Genomic DNA, 17,751 nt, shown 5'->3' on the forward strand with positions numbered 1-17,751 from the left:
ATGAAATTCTTTTCTTCAAAGGTGAAGGCTAAAGTCTGTATCTTACGGCAGTCAGCAGCGATGATCTACCTTTTCTTCTATAAACAAACCGAAACACATTTGATAACTAAAAATCATCACCAACCAGGAATAATTCAGTTTATTGATGCTTTTTTAAAATTAGTTGAACTGTGTAATGTTGATATTTAAACCTCTGTAAGCAGGGTTCTCAATGCTGCACAAATGAAAGCAATCCAGTAGCTCATTTAGATTCCTCTCCTGCTGTCTGCAGCAGATCTATAAATAGAATAGGCTACACACAGAAATTTATTATTGCAGCTGATAGCAATTTTCTTTTGCAAAGGTGTCTGGAGGCATTATTCATGAGATTCATTCTGGTAGACACTCAAGCTGAGATTCTCACTCCCCAACTCTGCAGGTGGTCAGTTTAGGAACACTCTAATCAACTGCTATGAGCAAGAACTGTCACAAGACTTACTTATTTCCCTCCTTTAAAAAATACAGGAGGTCTTTCACTCCAGATTGTTTTCTTTAACCTGATTGCATAAATATTATAAGCAGATAGTGAATTTTTAGAAATCACATGTATTTGAAATGTTATCAGTGCTCATCCTAGTGATTATGTTATTATTGGAAATCCCCAATGAGTGTGATTTGATACAACATGCGCCATGTCTTCTGCATTCATACCCACAGGCACATGTGACCTTTTCAAGTAAAAAGTAAATATTTCTGTTCAATACTGAGGATGTACAGGGATACTGGGCAATCACATGAACTGACCTATCTAGCTGCCATCTATTTCTAGCCATAATATAAGGGAAAATCAAATAAGACCTTTTGTGAAATAATATTTTTAATAAGTGATAGATGGGAACGTTTTGCACTCTTTGTTTTCCTATCTGTTTTTTGTTTTCCTACCATATCTCTCATTGTGCTGCCTTTGAATGTTATAAAAAAATTATTACAACCAGAATATGTACATTTCTAAACATCAGTTTTGACAACCCTCAAGACTGTTTACAGTTTATTTTTATCCTTGCCTATTCTAATATTCTTTCTTGACTGAGAACATAAGTTCTATGATAGCAGAGATATTACCTGTTTTTCTGTATCAAGTTCAATAAAATCACTACTGCAAGTGTTCATATTTCAGGATTTTTTGCATTCTACTGTATACGTACAAGACATATGCAGTACCTGAATATAGAAAATGATGTTTCCACTTGCAAAATAAACTAGTAATTTTCATTTTATGTTCTCACGTACTTTTCATTTTTACAGACATAATAGAAGACCTGTTTTCCTGTAGCAGTTATTTTGACTATGCTGTGAAAGCAGCAGCACGAACAACTAGTGAGACCTTAGAAAAGTCACATATCCCACCAACAAAAGAAAGAAAAATCAAAATATCATATTAAACCCAACAGAAACTGTCATCTCATATGGAATTCTGGCATGTCTAATGCCAGGAACACCAGTAAAAACAAAGAGATCTATCACAACCATAAGTCAGATGCTACAGATTTTCTCTAAGTGTAATTCCTATTCTGCTTGTTTTGAGTGAATTTTGGTACTTACAATTTTTTGTTTGTTTGTTTTAATTTAAATTTGTCAGTGATGAAGAAAATTGGTATTGTGAATGCCCTAAACTCTTCACTGGAAAACTCTGCCAGTTTGCAACTTGTGATGAAAATCCATGTGGAAACGGTGCTACGTGTTTTCCAAAGTCCAGGCGAGATGCTGTTTGCTTGTGTCCGTATGGAAGGTCAGGCATCCTCTGCAGTGATGGTATGAAACATTTTCTTCGTGCATTGGTCATGGTTTTTATCATTCATAGAAGCTGTGGTAAGAAACAGTTTGAATGCTTTGTTGGTAAAACACTTGAAGTCACCACCTCCCCACCTAAAAAGCAGCTCTAAATCTGATCACATGCAAAGAATGGCTAAACTCATCACCCTTCCCATGTGTTGTTTCATTAAAGTTCCAGCCAGAGAAAGGTAGACAGAGGGAAGAAGTTTTATTCAGAGGAGCTGTCAAATACCAGGTGGCATCTGATGTTTTAGTAAATCACCTGGAGAAAAACTGAGAGATTCAAGCAAGAGCTCCATTGGAGAAATTGATTTCTCCTGTAGTTTGATTTTTCCTCTACTTAGAGAAGTATTACTTCGTACATTTTACATATTAACGCCGTATAGAAAGAATACTTTCTGGATTGCAAAAATACCACCATGTACCATAACTTGATTAATTTTTCAGGTCAAAAAGAAAGACAATTTAAAATTTACTAAGTGTTTTGCTGTGAAACAGGAGACAGGATGAAGTGAAAATAATAAAGCAAAGGAAATACTAACATTGACTAACATTGTCAAAGGAAGGACTTTTATTCCTTGAGCATTGATTATAATGATTGTTTTAGGTCAGAAATTCTTGTGTGTGAACATCTAAGGTATTCTTTCCCATAACAGTGAATGCAGCAAGAAGTAATGATTGAACAACCCACATGTAGAAAATAATCACTGGTTCTGATCTTATTTAGTGGTGCACATGAAGTGCCTTTTCAAATAAATGTTAAACAATGATCAAGTTGGTTTTTGTCCTATCATATACATATTTAAGTCTTATTTAAATTTTTTATTTCCAAAATGTTCAGTAGATAAACATTTATGTTAAACTGTTTTCATCTAACCATGGTACTTGATAGCAAATAGAAGAGGTGAGTATATAAAACGTGATAATTTCTTGGTAACCTTTCCTAGTTTACAGTAGCAGTACACTGGGACTTCATTTGCTGCATCTCTAGTCATCCCAGCTGCATTTCTTTGTTCCTCCTCAATTCCACTGCATCCTCTTTAAAATGAGAGTCCAGAGCTGATTTAAGGTACTATATTCAAGGTGTGATAATGCCACTGCTTTGTGCAGTAGTGTTTGACATTTTTCTGTTTTACTCTCTGCCCTTACTTAACCAATTCATCCATTCTAGTTTCTTTTATGAGTACACTGACATATTCATGAAAGTGCTTATTAAAATTTCCAACACCTCTTCCTTTGAAAGCTGATGGTGAGGTCAGAGCCCACTATTTTGTATTTAAGGCTAGGACTGTTTCTGTAATCTACCCCAATTTACATCTGTCAACACTGAGTATCATCTAATGTATTTTCCCTGTAGTTGTTCAATGTGGCTCTTCTGCAACTGTTTATATTTAATTGTCTCTAAATTGAGAGACTACATAAAAATTGAGAGCCTAAATTGAAAACCTAAACTGAGAGAAAGTACAGAAATTCATTCATTTTATTGGGCTACAAAACTGGAGTTTTTGAAAGCACAAAAAGAATCAGCTTTAATGAGTGGAAAGTGAAAACTCTCTGGATCATCACTATAAGCAACCAAAACAAGAAAGAGCACTCATCTTTGCAGGACTGGGTATAAATCTAAGGTAATCAGCCAACAGCATAAGAAACTATTATTGAAATAGGAAGAATTATTTTATTGAACTGTATCTTAACAATTTAGAAGGAATAGAAATAAACTGAGCGCAAACAGAAGTCTTAAAATGAGTTGCAAGAGGCCCCTTTATCACATTTTCTAAAACAAAGAAGGGACAAAGAGAGCCACAATGCAGTGGAGGATGGATGTGTCCTTATGGATTGCCCTAGCAGCATCAAAGCCATACTTTTGGGAGATATTTGAAGATAATGATATCTAGCCTAATTAAAATGGTGGAATAATTTAAATTGTTTTAGAAACAGAAGGCAAACTTAATTGTTTACTATGACAAAATGTGTGTCCCAGATAATAAATTTAATAGAAATAAATGGTCCATAAAAATTAAGGCATAGAAGCACACATTTTAAATGAATCCTCTTTTGTTTAAGATACACAATAATATTGTCTCTGCTATTCAGATTATAACCTAATGCTTGCTACTTTGTGTCTGAAACACTGAAGAAAAGCTGTTTATCAAATAATGATTGGTCTTCATCAACATGGAACAAGTGAGATGTCACAGTGATTATTTGATAAAATGAATATAACTAATGTAACAAATAGAATTGCAATTTCGTGCCAGCTTGGTTGCTCCTACCAATAGAGATTATTTGCAAAAGACAAAGTAAGGATAAATAAAGATGCAGACAGAGCCACAAATGAGTCTACAGATACAGATCTTCCTCATATTAGAGCTCCAATTGCCAAAGGGTTAGAAGTCATACTAAGAACAACAGCAACGTATGTATGGAAAAGTTATAATAAAACCATCATCACTATTAAATTAAAAAAAAATCGAAAAAACTAAGAAAAACCAAATTACTTGACATGAAAAGTTAAAAATTCATCATTTTATGCGAAATACATAACATTCAAAAAGTGAAGAAAAATAGGACAATTGTAATATACAAGTGAGGCAGAAATGTAAGGACAGATAGTAATTTCTGCTAGACAAACCTATATAAATATGGAAAAGAAGAGACAAGGTCTGGGACTAGCAAGGACTTTTCTTACATTTCTGAATCAGATGGAGCATACTGCAATCTAAGCAGGCTGGTAAAAATGGCTCTGAGTTTATTTGTTATGCTATCCTTGTTTTAGACATCAATAAAAGCTTCCAAAAGTATGTCCATTTTTCCAAATATACATAACAAGATGCATTATGTCTCACTACACATTTTTCTTGCTTTTACCACTAGATGTCCACGTTATTTTGACTGCAAGTTGATCATTATACATTGAAATGTCTCTCAAGAACCTACACAGCTGCAGTATAATGGGCCAAGGAGAAGGGGGATGATAATATAAAACAGAAGAGTACAGGTCCTGTTGATCAGGTGGAGGATATGGCCAGACAAGCATTCTGATCTATTTACATGTGATTGGCCCTTTTTGTTTCTCTGTATCCCTCTATTTTCCACACTTGTTCCTTCCCAAATCACCTGATTTCCTCTTTTAGACACCCATAAATCCTGTGCTTTTCCAAAATGCTCTTCACCTACATCCCATGTGTCCCACACCCCATACATCCCTCTGTCCAAAAGGTGATCCAGTGTTCATGGCTCAACATGGGGCGTGTCACACCTTGACACTAGGGCTAAAGGTATCCTGACAGTACTGGGAGGGATCTGGACAAGGTTCTCCTTCCTCTGAATCCTTAATTTGGGTCCTGTGTCCTTCTGTGCTCTGTGCTCTGTGCTCCTCTGGGATTGTGGAGGTGGACTGTGATGGGCTGGTGGTTCCTGGGGTAGGGGTGGGACTTGACTGTGGATTTGAAGAATTAAATGCCTCCGTGACTTCCAGCTTGGCTGGGGGGTCGGGGAGAGGGCAGGAGAATACCAATATGGAACACTGGAAAAGAGACTGTGTCTACATGGGCAGATTGACTAATTGCCCCAAGTGACTTTGCTTCTTTAAACTGCAGATAGAGGGATCTATTCCAGTTAAACTGAGTCTAGTTATTGAGCTCTGGCTTTTCAACAGATTTGTGTGAAAGTAGGCAGCATTCAAGACCTTACTCTGATAAATTTCCTTTCACATTTAAATTAGCTAAAAGTTGATTGTATTTTGTTTTTTGCAGACTATAAATCTCCTCCAGTGTTTACTATCACAGAGTTGATTAGAGTTATTAAATTGCTACCATCTCTGCAGTCAGCCTTTTTTTTTTTTTTGTTATTTTGTATACACTTCTATCTAAGCACAGAATGGAGGCATCTCCTTGTTTTCTACAGGAGATTGATATAGTCTGTAAAATATGAGATCAGTATGTTTGAAATATCTGAGTGCAAGAAATTTTGAAATATAAGAAAGATGCAGAAATCTTAAATAGTAAATATCAGTGTATCATTGTACTGCGGAATTGTAATGGCCTCCTAAGTGTGAGTGAAGCAGAAATAGTTCACTCACCAGGACTGGAAATGTACACCTGGTGTTGTTGGTAATTATATGTTGCACAAGAAACGAGGCTCTTCTAGGAAGCTGTTGGTCATAACATGAGGTCTTCTGTTAAGCTGAGAATCAAGGGCAAGCACTTTGTAAGTACCAATGTAAATTTAAAGGGAGAAGGATTTCAAAGGCGTGTGCATTGCTAAAATGAGTAATTGTGTCATTTCCAGTATTTTAGACCAACCTTCACAGGTTTTGTTTCACACATGTTCACATATGTGACAACATGAAGCAGAGTCCTAACTGTGATGTTGTATTTAGCAAACACACCCTGAAAAGGGTCATTCACAGCACACATTCACAGCAAAATGTAAGGTTCTTCCTTGAAACATTCCTGAGCAACACTTGCGGTAATGTTTCACAACCCAAAGAATTCCAGCAGGTTTTTTGTGGGATGTAGTCCCCCATGTATAAAATTAATTTCAAAGTGTTGAAGTGGGAATAGTCACTTGCTTCAAGTTCTGTAGAGTGAAAATCAGCCTGCAGGCGAATTGTTTCTGTGCAGCTATGTTTGGCACACAATGTCACCTTCAGAGTTGTTTGGGGTTGCAGACTGAGTTGTGGAGTTTGGTGACAGCAGATGCCCAAAGGGAATTTCCTCAGCTAAAACAATCTGCATTGTAAGGTTCCTGGTCAGTGATAAAAGACCTCGGGGAATGCTGATCAGGGTTGCTCTTCTTACTGTTTAAGAGAGTTTATTTTCTGGGTCATTTTGTTTTCACTGGGCCTTAATTTCCCCCATCCCTCCGATGTGAGGAATGTCATAAAAATTGTAAAAAACACATATAGGCACACTCACACACTATTAATGTCACTGCTGTAGCAGCAGTTTTTCAGAACCCTATTTTCATTTCTGAGCAGTGAAATCACTTTTATTATTTCAAATTTTGTTTCCCAAAGTATACCTCTGATGACTCCATGATCACTGATGCCATAAGACAGTTAAAAAGAATCCATAAGTCCTGGAGGTGGGGAGGGAAAGTCATACACCTGAATGACCCATTAAGTGGATCAGTAACTCATGATACAACAGTCTTCCAGACATCAGGAATATTTTACTATCACCTTGAACCCTCAGCTGGCACTGCACCACCCTGCAGCTCTGGCACCCCTTATCTTTTCCTCCTTGGATTTCCCAGAGCTTCAAGGGAGAAAAGCGGGTTTGCATGGCAAGGTTATCCTGCAGCCCATGGTTAAGACCACGCTGAGGCAGCTGTCCCCCTGCAGCCCCTGGAGGCCCACTGTGGAGAAGATATCCACCTGCAGGCCATGGAGGAGCCCAGGCTGTGACCCACGGGAAGCCTGTGCTGTGGCAGGATCTGGCAGAACATGTGGACCCGTGAAGAGAAGAGTCCACACTGGATGCCAGGTTTTGTGACCCATGGGAAACCCATACTGTGAGGAACTGTAGCCTGTGAAAAGGACTCCATTATATCTGTTTTGCCATCATTAGAACTTGTAGGCCAGAATTATTCCTTAAATCTAAGTTTCTGCTGAATTCTGAGGCTAAGGTAGGGGTTGTCTGTGCTCATCCCATGACAACCAGTTAGTGTCATGAACAAAACAGGCTTGACCTGGGGAAACATTGTCATTCAAATACGAGTAGGGTAATCAGAAATAAAACCAGATCTTAAAATATTGGTCTCCTCCCTTTCCTTCTTCTTGGGCTCACCTTCACTTCTGAATTCTCTACCTCCTCCTCCTCAACAGGTACAGGGTGATGGGGTTGTGGATGTGGCCTCTGCCACTCCCTCCTCCTCAGTGAAAGAACTAGTCATACTCTTCCCCCTTCCAGTGTGGAGTTCCTCCGCGGGAGAAGTCTTCCTCTCTTTCCATCTCTCTTTCCATCTCTTTAATCTGTCCTGGTTTTCGCATTGTATTTTAAAGCTGTAGTCCAAGATGTATTGCCAGTCAGTGCTGAAGGAACATTAATTTTAACTCAAAACAGAAAATTCAAAGATAACAAAACCATTATTCTCTTTTTTCTTTGTCACTTTATTCTCTTCACTTTGTTAAGGTCTTTTTCAAACTGTAGTTGAATTTTTTTAACTCCCATTTTTTGTGCTCAGTTCCAGTGAGATATGCAATGTTAGGGAAGTAAGTAGTCGACCATATTGATACATTTATATAATGGGACAATTTGTCATTATTTGTTTGTGAGTCAATGGGACATATCATGTGTTATTACTTGTTCAATACTGGGAATGCAGAAAAGCAGAATGATGAATGACATAGAACTGACAGAGAGACACAGGACAAGATCAAGGACGAAAAGTTGATAAAACACTTCAGTATTCTGTCAAAGTAATGTGTATTTTAGTCACAGTATTAATTTGGAGTATGTGAACAAGGCTCATAATCAAAGATGTTGGGACCCATCTCTGATCTTTACCACTTCTGACTGTGCACTGCAAGAGCAAGAGTAGAAATCAGTTTGGATGTTGTCCAGACTGGAAAAGAAAAATAACCCAAAGAGGTTATCTATGCCCTATGCTAATTCAACCAGCCTCAAACATTTTACAGATACTGTTTAGAAGGACTGTGTTCAAAGGAGAAGATTATGCAATTTTCTGCAGTCTGCATTCTTTTTTTTTCCTAATTTTTAAGTAAAAAATATGTATGAGTATGGCAAACTAGTCTGCATTGAAATCAGTCTAATGAAGGTCATTGCATGAAATTAATCTCAGATACTGATACACATTTACTAATGATCTTCCACTTTATAATTTGATTGGATAAAGCTTACTTGACAAACAATACTTGATGTGGAGAAGAAACATGATGAAAAACGTGGCATAAAATCTGTAGTAGTAGTTCAGAGACAGATAAAATATAGAATAGTTGTCAAGGTATATAGATTGAGTTAGCCAGAAATATAAGTTTTGTACTTGGTACTAATTAACATTTCTAAATACATTTTACTCTCCAGAGACCAGCATAGGGAAGACTATTTGCAAGCACCTATTGCATGTGCTTACCTGCTAAGGATAGGGTGGTTTATTAAATACTGCATCTGACTTCTACTAGGTGTGAGAAACTTCTTCAGTACAGTGGAGAAAACTGTGAATAAGTAAATCAATATAGTATGCAGTGTTTTCCATTAAAAGTGCCCATGGGACTCCTATTGCCTTAAAAAGTGTTATTCCCCTTCAGGACTACATGCCTGATGGAGGTATAGTTCCATATGGTGCTCATGCACCATTTCACTTTGGATCCAAACTGTGTGTATGCACAGGGCAGAGCCAGCATGGAGGGGAGCAGGGCTGGGTAACACCAGCAGGGCAGCGAGTTAACAAGTGCACTAGTGCCTTTGCAAGCCAACAGTTAATAAGGACAATCCAACCAGAGAATTTGAAATTTCCTACATCTGTTCATGGGTCTGAATTCCTCCTGGAATGTGCCCTGCTTCCTGCTGGCCTCCTGATAAGCTAGCATTACATAAATCTTTGTTTGCCCAGATATTAAGCTTAGCCCACTGTTAGTGATATACTGGATTTACTGTTATTTTTACTTAGGCAATTATGTCACTAATTTGTGTTGATGTGTTGTTATCCTTGGACAAGTTGTTGACCCCAAAACCTATTGGATGATGGTGTCCATTACCACCTACAGAACCTAAGGAAGGCAGGGATGCCTTAAGTCTCTATAATGCTGATATATTATGGAATGTACTTCATGGTCCCAATAAAAGGCACAGTTAAAACTGGATTAAAAGATCATAAAGACCTGAGAGGAGATGCTCAAGTAATCAAAGATGGACATTACTGAGGAAAGCTGGTTCTTGTCTGATGCTCTGAGAATGGTTGTGCTCAGATATCCAGGAGCCAAGAATGTTTAGTGACTGTGTTCTGGCCTGGAGTAGAGAGATCTATATTCTATTCTTCCATACTCTCCAGAATGTGCTTCATTTTGTGTAAATTATTTAGTTTCTGAGTGTCCTAGGGTTACTGGTCCTTTAAATCAGAAAAAAAGTGCTTCCTTGATTTTACAAAGAATGAGTTTAGAATTTCATAACCATTGAGCTTTTATGGCAATGAAGACCAGGGACAAAGAACATGAAGAATGAGAAGTGGTTTCAGGATACAGAGCAGAAAGACTTCAGCCCACCTATCTTTAGGAGTCTGAAATACTATACTCTGATTTACAACTCAATGTTACCTTTTTACTTGGTAGGGTGAAATAAACATTTTTGAATACTCTTCACCCGTCCTGTATAAAGAAGGTTTTTATTTGTGATTCATGTAGGTCCTAATTCACTTTGCTGCAAATTCATACTTTTATGATGTTTATTTTTATTTTCTCTACCTGGAAAGAATTATTATTCCATAACCTCATCAGCACATCTTTGTACTCACTTTCACTCAAATACCTGTCAGATATGACATTTCTTTTAACATGAAAATTTATTTCTGTATTTTCTTTTTTCTGTCTAAGTCTTGAGTAAATATTATGGTATACTTTTATTTGTAGCAATGTTACCCAGAATCCAGGAGATGGCAGTAGGTGACAATAATTCATTTTTTAAAATAAACCTATTTACAAAAGCTGAAAAATATATTTATTTGTCCTCAGAGGAAAGCCAAACTATATCTGCATGTGTGTAAAATATTACAACATATCAAATTATTAGTTTTATTTATAAGCTTTTAAGTTTTGAATCAGACTAGGAAATAGAACTCGTAAACACATATGTGAACATTTTGCCCTAACACTGAATTTATTCTTTTTTAATCCAGCTATTAATATCACTCAACCAAGTTTCAGTGGCACAGATGTCTTTGGCTATACCTCATTCCTAGCTTATTCTACAATTCCAAATATCACCTTCTACTATGAATTTCGCTTGAAATTTCAGTTGGCAAACCACTACTCAGCTTTACAAGATAACCTGATTTTTTTCACTGGGCAGAAGGGCCAAGGTAAGCTTTATTGCTTTATCTGTATCACTTATCCTTACAAGCTTTCAAATACTTATTGAAAAGTAGGATAAAAATATGTACAGGTTTTTCTTGATTCTATTTAAGATATAATGTCATTAGTGGGCAAATAATTTATTCAAAAGTGCTTTGTTTTGTAAAAATAGAGTAATCAATTGGGTTGTATAAATGTTTATTTTTATTAAGGGGAAATATAATTGCTTCCAGTAATTGAAGTCAACAGTTAATCTGAGGTAGTGTTTAGGTATGGTAGTAGAAGTCTCTACTACTATAGTAGTTGTTTTACCATATCTGAAACATCACATGAGTTTTGCAGATATGGCCCTTGACCTACAGGAACCCTACACTTATGCTAAACAGTATCAGAAAATTAATGCTTCAGAAGGATGAAGGAGGGGAGAAATTATTATTTGCTGCTTTAAGATACTGAACTCCCAAAATAGAGTATTAAAAACCAATTTTGGGGAGGCATTATGCAGTTACATATATATCTAACAAAACAATTGCAATATATCGCATCAGTAGGATACACAAGATCCCTTATTTGCTATGTTAATACATTTGATATTTTCTTAGGTCTTCCTTTCTATTAAATTTCTTTTCTTAAATTCCTATACTCTCTGAGGCTTCTTTCCCTTTCTCCCTGTGGTAGACTTCCAGGAGTCAGACTGTTAGTGTATTGCAATGCAAACTAAAACTTGTTGGGTTAGAACAGCTCAGCAGTTTATCTGTCTATGCTATAATTAAGTCTGCTACTTTTCATTTGCAGAGATCCTGTCAAATTTAGCTAGTGCAGCTCAGCCCATCAACTGCCCTTCAGTGTGCCATGAGACCCTGGTACTTAATTATCAGGCTGATTACCCAAATCAGCCTAACACAAATCGGTATTAAATACTCTGAATGTGTTTAAACTCAACACTTAGCTCTGCTTCCATCTGTGTGGAAATCAGAATTTGCAAAGATTTTTCTCAAACTTCAGCAAAAGACATGGTAAAACTTGGTTGATCCTGCTAACTGAACTACATTCACATTATTTTAACTACATCCAGGTAGAACTCTCTTCATGACACATTTCATTCCTGTGACAGTCACCCTTCACTCCCAGGCAGCTTTTCCTTTCACTTACTAATTATTAATTTTTGTGGGTGGATGAAATATTGCCTTTCTTTTTCAGGTAGCTGAGCAGAAACAGTGCACAGAGTTGAAATTACCTAAAACCTTTACATTCAGAAAACAGCATTCAAAAGCCAATGTCTGCATCATTAATTTTTTATAAGAAGCTCTGCTGTAATATGAACACAATGAAATCATTAGAACATTCTTTTCAATGACAAGAATGAACCATCATATTCAGACATGTTTCTGCAGCCTTGGGTACTGAATTTCAAGCACTTGTTTGAAACATTTCCAATTGTAGGAAATGTAATCAAACAAAAATTATACCAATTAATTCACTGTCTTTATTCAAGATGGAGAAAATGCAAATATGAAATGTAGAACACCAGTGATATGAAATAATCTCATTCTTTTTCAGTTACAATAATAAAAAGAGAACACACAAAAAAATGCTTAAATATAAAAAAACATTACACTAAAATTTGTCTCAAAAGGCCTGCCTGCAGGGTGTACCCTGTACTGTCAGAAGTCATTGTGGAATGTCACTCTTGGAATCATATTTGGCTGAACTGAGTTTTTTTTTTTTTAAATCTTACTGGTGTCATTTTTATTAATGAGAATACTAGCATTCTGGGCTTATTATGCAGTTGTCAGGCAGCAACCTGTCTTTTTATTACTTTGTATATCATTTGAGTGTGTGTGTGAACACTGCAGTACAGCAGTCAGGCATTTCTGCATCCCCATGTCAAACCATGGGTGAGCAGCAGCACAACTGCCAAGGGCAAGACTCAACAAACACAGAACAATCAGGTGATGGTAAAATGGTAAAATGCTGTTGGTAATTTGCAGTTTTCTCCTTAGTTTAAATGGCTGGGCAGACTGAGCACTCCACATTTTAACAAGCGAATGTCATTTATTTCACAAAGAAGATTTTGTTTTAACAATTTACAAAGTTTTGAACAATAGTGCTCTCAACAGGAGAAGCATGAGGGTTTCACAGCCAGTGATGTGCCAGTAAGGAAGCATTTTTTAATACTTAATTTGCATTTTCCCCTTTCGCTATTTCAGCCCATTTCTTGTAGCTAACATTCTCCTGCAGCACCCTCCCTGATTCCCCTCCAGTGTTGTCTCTCCCAAACCACACGCATCAATTCCATAGCTAACCTCTTGTGAGTTACTATGAAATTCTGTCCCAATATACAGATGAAGTTAAAAGGTGTCTCATTTATGCAGACTATTAACATTATTTTATTCTGCCCCAACCCTGACAGAGTTCAAGGCCAGGTTGTATAGGACCTTGAGCAACTTGATCTAGTTGATGGTATCACTGCCTATGGCAGTGCGTGTTGGGACTAGATAATCTTAGGGTCCCTTCCAACCTCAAGAATCTATGATTCTATGATTATCTTCACTATCAAGTCAATATGGCAGAGTGTTGACACTGTTGCACTTCTTTAATATACTTTAATTCTGAAAAATCATTTTAAAAAATCAGAAACGCTTTTAAATAACTGTTTGTCTTTATTGTGCTTCCCCTAGTTTTTCTAGCCAAATGACATAAGTACACTGTAGACACTGCTGAAAATAGAAACTTTAGTAAAGGTTTTTTAATAATAATTGTTATTTTCAGTTTGGAAGCCCTTCACTGGTAATGTGCCACTGTAACTGAAAGCAATTGGATTTCATTCCATTATGAATAAATCATGAACAAATCATTGTAATAAAAAATGAATAGTGTTTGTGTTTTATATAACTGAATGTAGCTGCACACATTCTACAGAGGCAGTGGATTTATATTCTTTAGAATAAGGATTTATTTTTCTTTTTCTATAGATTCCTATTTCATCAGAATAGTAACTCTATAGAAAAAAATAAACTTCTGTAGAGAAAAAACACAGTATACCACAGATTTATTTCCAGAATATAAGATAAGGAGAATATGGCAGTTTTGGCTGTGAAGCAGCTGTGTGCAGAGCTTCAGTGGGAGGAAAATATAAATAGCATTGTGTCCTGGAGAAAAGCCCACTTTATCTTTTGCAAATGAAGAAAATTTCAGGGGCAGGTGGCATCAAAACACACACTTGAAATGAGGGCCACCATGTGACACTGAAGGAATAAATTGGAAAAGACCTTCCCTGAAACAAATAAAAACCAAGACAGCTTTATGAAAACAGAAGAAAATATCAAACATAGTACAGTGTACAGGCATGAAATTGAGCACTGAATTGCTTGAATTCACAAGAGAGTTGTAAAAAGAAATGAATGGCTTTGAATTTCAATTCAGGACATCCTAAGGCACAAGTGAGAACATTCTTCATGTTCACCGTATCCTGGTTCTTTTACCAAACACAAAGAAAGGTTGGGGTAAAAAGAAACAAGTTGATCAGGTTTTTCTCTAAACAATGGTGGTTCCTGTCTTGCCTGAATGAGAAGAGAGATTGAATGCTCTTTAAAGATGCCAGTGTAAAAATGTGTTTATTTGAATGACCATAATAGGTCCAGGAACTGAACTCTTACTCCTGGCTTTATGTCAGATGTAAAATCCTTCAAATGAGATTTTAAACTGTAGTTACTAAAAGCACAAGTAACACTTACAGCATGCAGGCCTAAGTGTAAAGAAATTAAATTATTTACTGCAAACTGGCAAATCAGTTCTAACCTGAAGGTTAAGAAGGCTTACAGAATTAACGCACTTGGCCGACCAAGAAAATTCCATCAATGAACATCCTAGAGCTGCCTTAATCAGGGGCAGGTCCAGTAAAGTCTCCAGGTGCTATTGAGTCAAGGGCAGCTGAAGGAGCTTGATAGAAGCTGCTAGAGCTTCTTCAGTGCCATATCCTTGTCACTCCCCTTGCCTCAGAGCAGCAGGTGCCCTCTGGATTTGAGGCTTTTGAGGTACCTATAAAAGCTGAAAGCATCTGGAATAGGATTAAGTCAGCTCCTATTCTCCTGTGCAACATGATTTTTTTTTTTTTTTTTTTTTTTTAAAGATTTTAAAGGAAGTTGAAAATGTATTCCTGTTCCAGGGGGAAGGACAACTGCTAAATCTACTAGGGTTGACAGGTTTTGTGGATATCACTCCCTTAACTGTAGCATGAAAAAAAATCTTTTGTAAACAAATCTTATAAATGTTTAAAATCTTTGCATCTTTTATTTTAAATCCACAAGAATACTGAAAATAGTCTTACAGGTTAAACTGAGAATATTTGAAATATATAGTAAACTCATAAGCTTCCTGGTAAAATCTTGCTAAACTGCTAATTTCTCAGTGGGTTTGGAGTATATTTTAAGCACTGGTGTTCATTAAATCTGGAAAAAGTAGTTATCCTTTTTTTGTCTTTTCAGGTCTGAATGGAGATGATTTCTTGGAGTTAGGCCTCCGTAATGGGAGAGTGGTATATAGCTACAATCTAGGTTCTGGCACAACAACTATCATCAGCAAACCACTCGATCTGACACTCAATGTTCATGTCATCCATCTAGGCAGAAGTCTCCAGAAAGGCTGGCTGAAGGTAAAAAAGTAATTCCTTTAGAAGGCTAGAAGGGTAGCTTTTAGATTAAAGCGTTCTCTGTGTTTTTTCACATTTTACATAGAAAATTTAAATTTTTTTTGTGCTTCCCTATAAAGCTGGGAGGATTTTCTTCACTAGGAGTTCCTAAATAAAGGTAAATCCCTTTGTATAACAAGTATTAATGTTTCATTGAAAGGTGGATGATCAGAAGAATAAAACTGGCACTTCTCCTGGGAGGCTGGTTGGACTCAATGTCTTCAGTCAGTTTTATTTAGGAGGCTATCGTGAGTATACTCCAGAACTCCTGCCAAAGGGACCCAGATTTAAGAACGGCTTTCAAGGTAAAGATTACAGAATTTTCAATTTTCTTAATACATGCATCAGATTGTATAACTTTCTTTCATAGGCAACTGAAACAATCTCTGTCTTATTAGGAAACAAACTAGAATCTCCTTGGCTGAATTTCCTGTGGCTTTTTCATTATTTCACTACAATAACTAAGAAACATGATGCAAAGAGGCTTTGCTAAAGAATTTTAATATTTTCTCCTTCTGCTAAAGTGGAAGTTTGCCATTGTAATGCTTGCCATGTAATCTCTTCTTATGTGTCCTTTTTCTACAGCATCACTTCAAAAGGACTTTCTGAAGTTGTTTAGATTCTTCTCCCACTGTGACTGACACTGCTAGTTTGGGTAACAGCTTTCACACTGAAATCCTCTTTCTGAAAGAAATCTGATTTTGTTCTTCCTGGCATTATGGTCTAGGTCTCCAGACAGGACTTAGCTAATATCTTTTTGTAAATATTTATCAAGCAGATAATAATTTTTACCTCAAAACTGAGGTTGAAGCTTTATGAATCGATTTTCAACTTCTACCGCATCAGCAATAAAGCAGAGGACTTGTTCATAACACTTTCTTTTTGTTCTTTACTTCCAAAGAAACAATGCTCTTCATATTTGCAAGGTAAAATTTCAATTCATTTTAGCACTGGAAAGCCTTTCAAATGAAAAGAAAACATTTTGCAATAGTAAAACAGAGTTGAGTTCTCAGTTATGAAACTAAGGGTATGTTATGAAAGGCAAGCATAGCAATAAAACTCATTTTCATAAACACTGTATTTCCATTAAGACCATGTAACTGCTTTATTTCCAGCCATTACCTCACTTTTTGCTCTTACACTGAAATTTACTCAAATTCAATTTCATATAATATAGTCAACTGCTCACTTAGAATGTCATATGAATTAACATCTCATGTGACTCTTTTCAGGAAGTATGGATTGTACACTTATGCCTCTCCTAGCCTCTTACTTGCAAATTGGCATATGATAAGACATAATATCTGTGTGACTATTTTAATACGGTCAATATACGTGAAATAATTTTGGTTTTTTTATAGGCATGCTAATGTTAGGGGGGACCAACAGGAATCTCTGGTGCTTTACTTTAGCCACAAATATGTTGAATTTTCCAAGTTCCTCATGTTCCAAATGTATTTTAATGACCAAATTCTTACAAACTCAGTATGAATAATCTTTAAAAAACCCACAAAGTTCATTTACTGTTAGTTACCATGCTATTTATTGATTTTTCATGTTCTTTAAAAAGCAGTATTATTGCAAAATTCTGGCAAACATCTAGCACATAAACAGTTTTCTGTTTGTTCTTATCATTTGCAGTATTTAGTCTATTATATTTGCTAAATCATTCCATACTCCTGTTCCCAGCAGCACTTTGTCTCTGTTCTCCAGAACATAGTGACTTTCAAGGAATCTGCACTTTCCTGTGACCAATTTCCTCCTAGGTTTCCTTACGTAGTCAGCATCTCATTTGTTCTTCTAGCTCAGAAATCTCCCTAGTTTCACTTCTCAAGATCTTCAGGATCAGAAATAAACATCATTGATTTTTTCCAGAGTGGGAACTGCAATATGACTAACAGAGAAGAAAATTTTGAGCTATTTTACTTGAGCCAATCTGCAGCTGCAGGGATCTCACAGAAACTCTGGAAGTGACAGCCAAGATAAATTTATCTAGGATATAGTTGATTAAACCACTCAGACTTCTGGAACTCTGCTGTTGGCTCCTTTTAAAGACATGATTTATTAAAGCCATTTTGCTTCTAATACCAGAGAGCACCTCTCCTTTGTAAGAAATCACTACTGGATGAAGAAACATTGAGACCAGCCTTACTGCTGCAGATTAAATGACCCCATTGTCAGTGTGCAATAATTTTGGATTTTTTACTCTGTACAACTA

General features: G+C 36.4%; 1 protein-coding gene across 1 annotated transcript in view; it reads left to right on the forward strand.

The window, feature by feature from the left end:
* The window catches only part of EYS (eyes shut homolog), an 811,979-nt gene that overhangs the window by 757,493 nt on the left and 36,735 nt on the right, over positions 1 to 17,751 (forward strand). Inside the window, 4 exon segments of the mRNA XM_033053725.1 lie at positions 1,619 to 1,791; positions 10,669 to 10,851; positions 15,331 to 15,497; positions 15,694 to 15,838. Coding sequence (XP_032909616.1) covers positions 1,619 to 1,791; positions 10,669 to 10,851; positions 15,331 to 15,497; positions 15,694 to 15,838 — 668 coding nt within the window.

The sequence above is a fragment of the Catharus ustulatus genome, chromosome 3, assembly GCF_009819885.2.
Source record: "Catharus ustulatus isolate bCatUst1 chromosome 3, bCatUst1.pri.v2, whole genome shotgun sequence".
Lineage (NCBI taxonomy): Eukaryota > Metazoa > Chordata > Aves > Passeriformes > Turdidae > Catharus > Catharus ustulatus.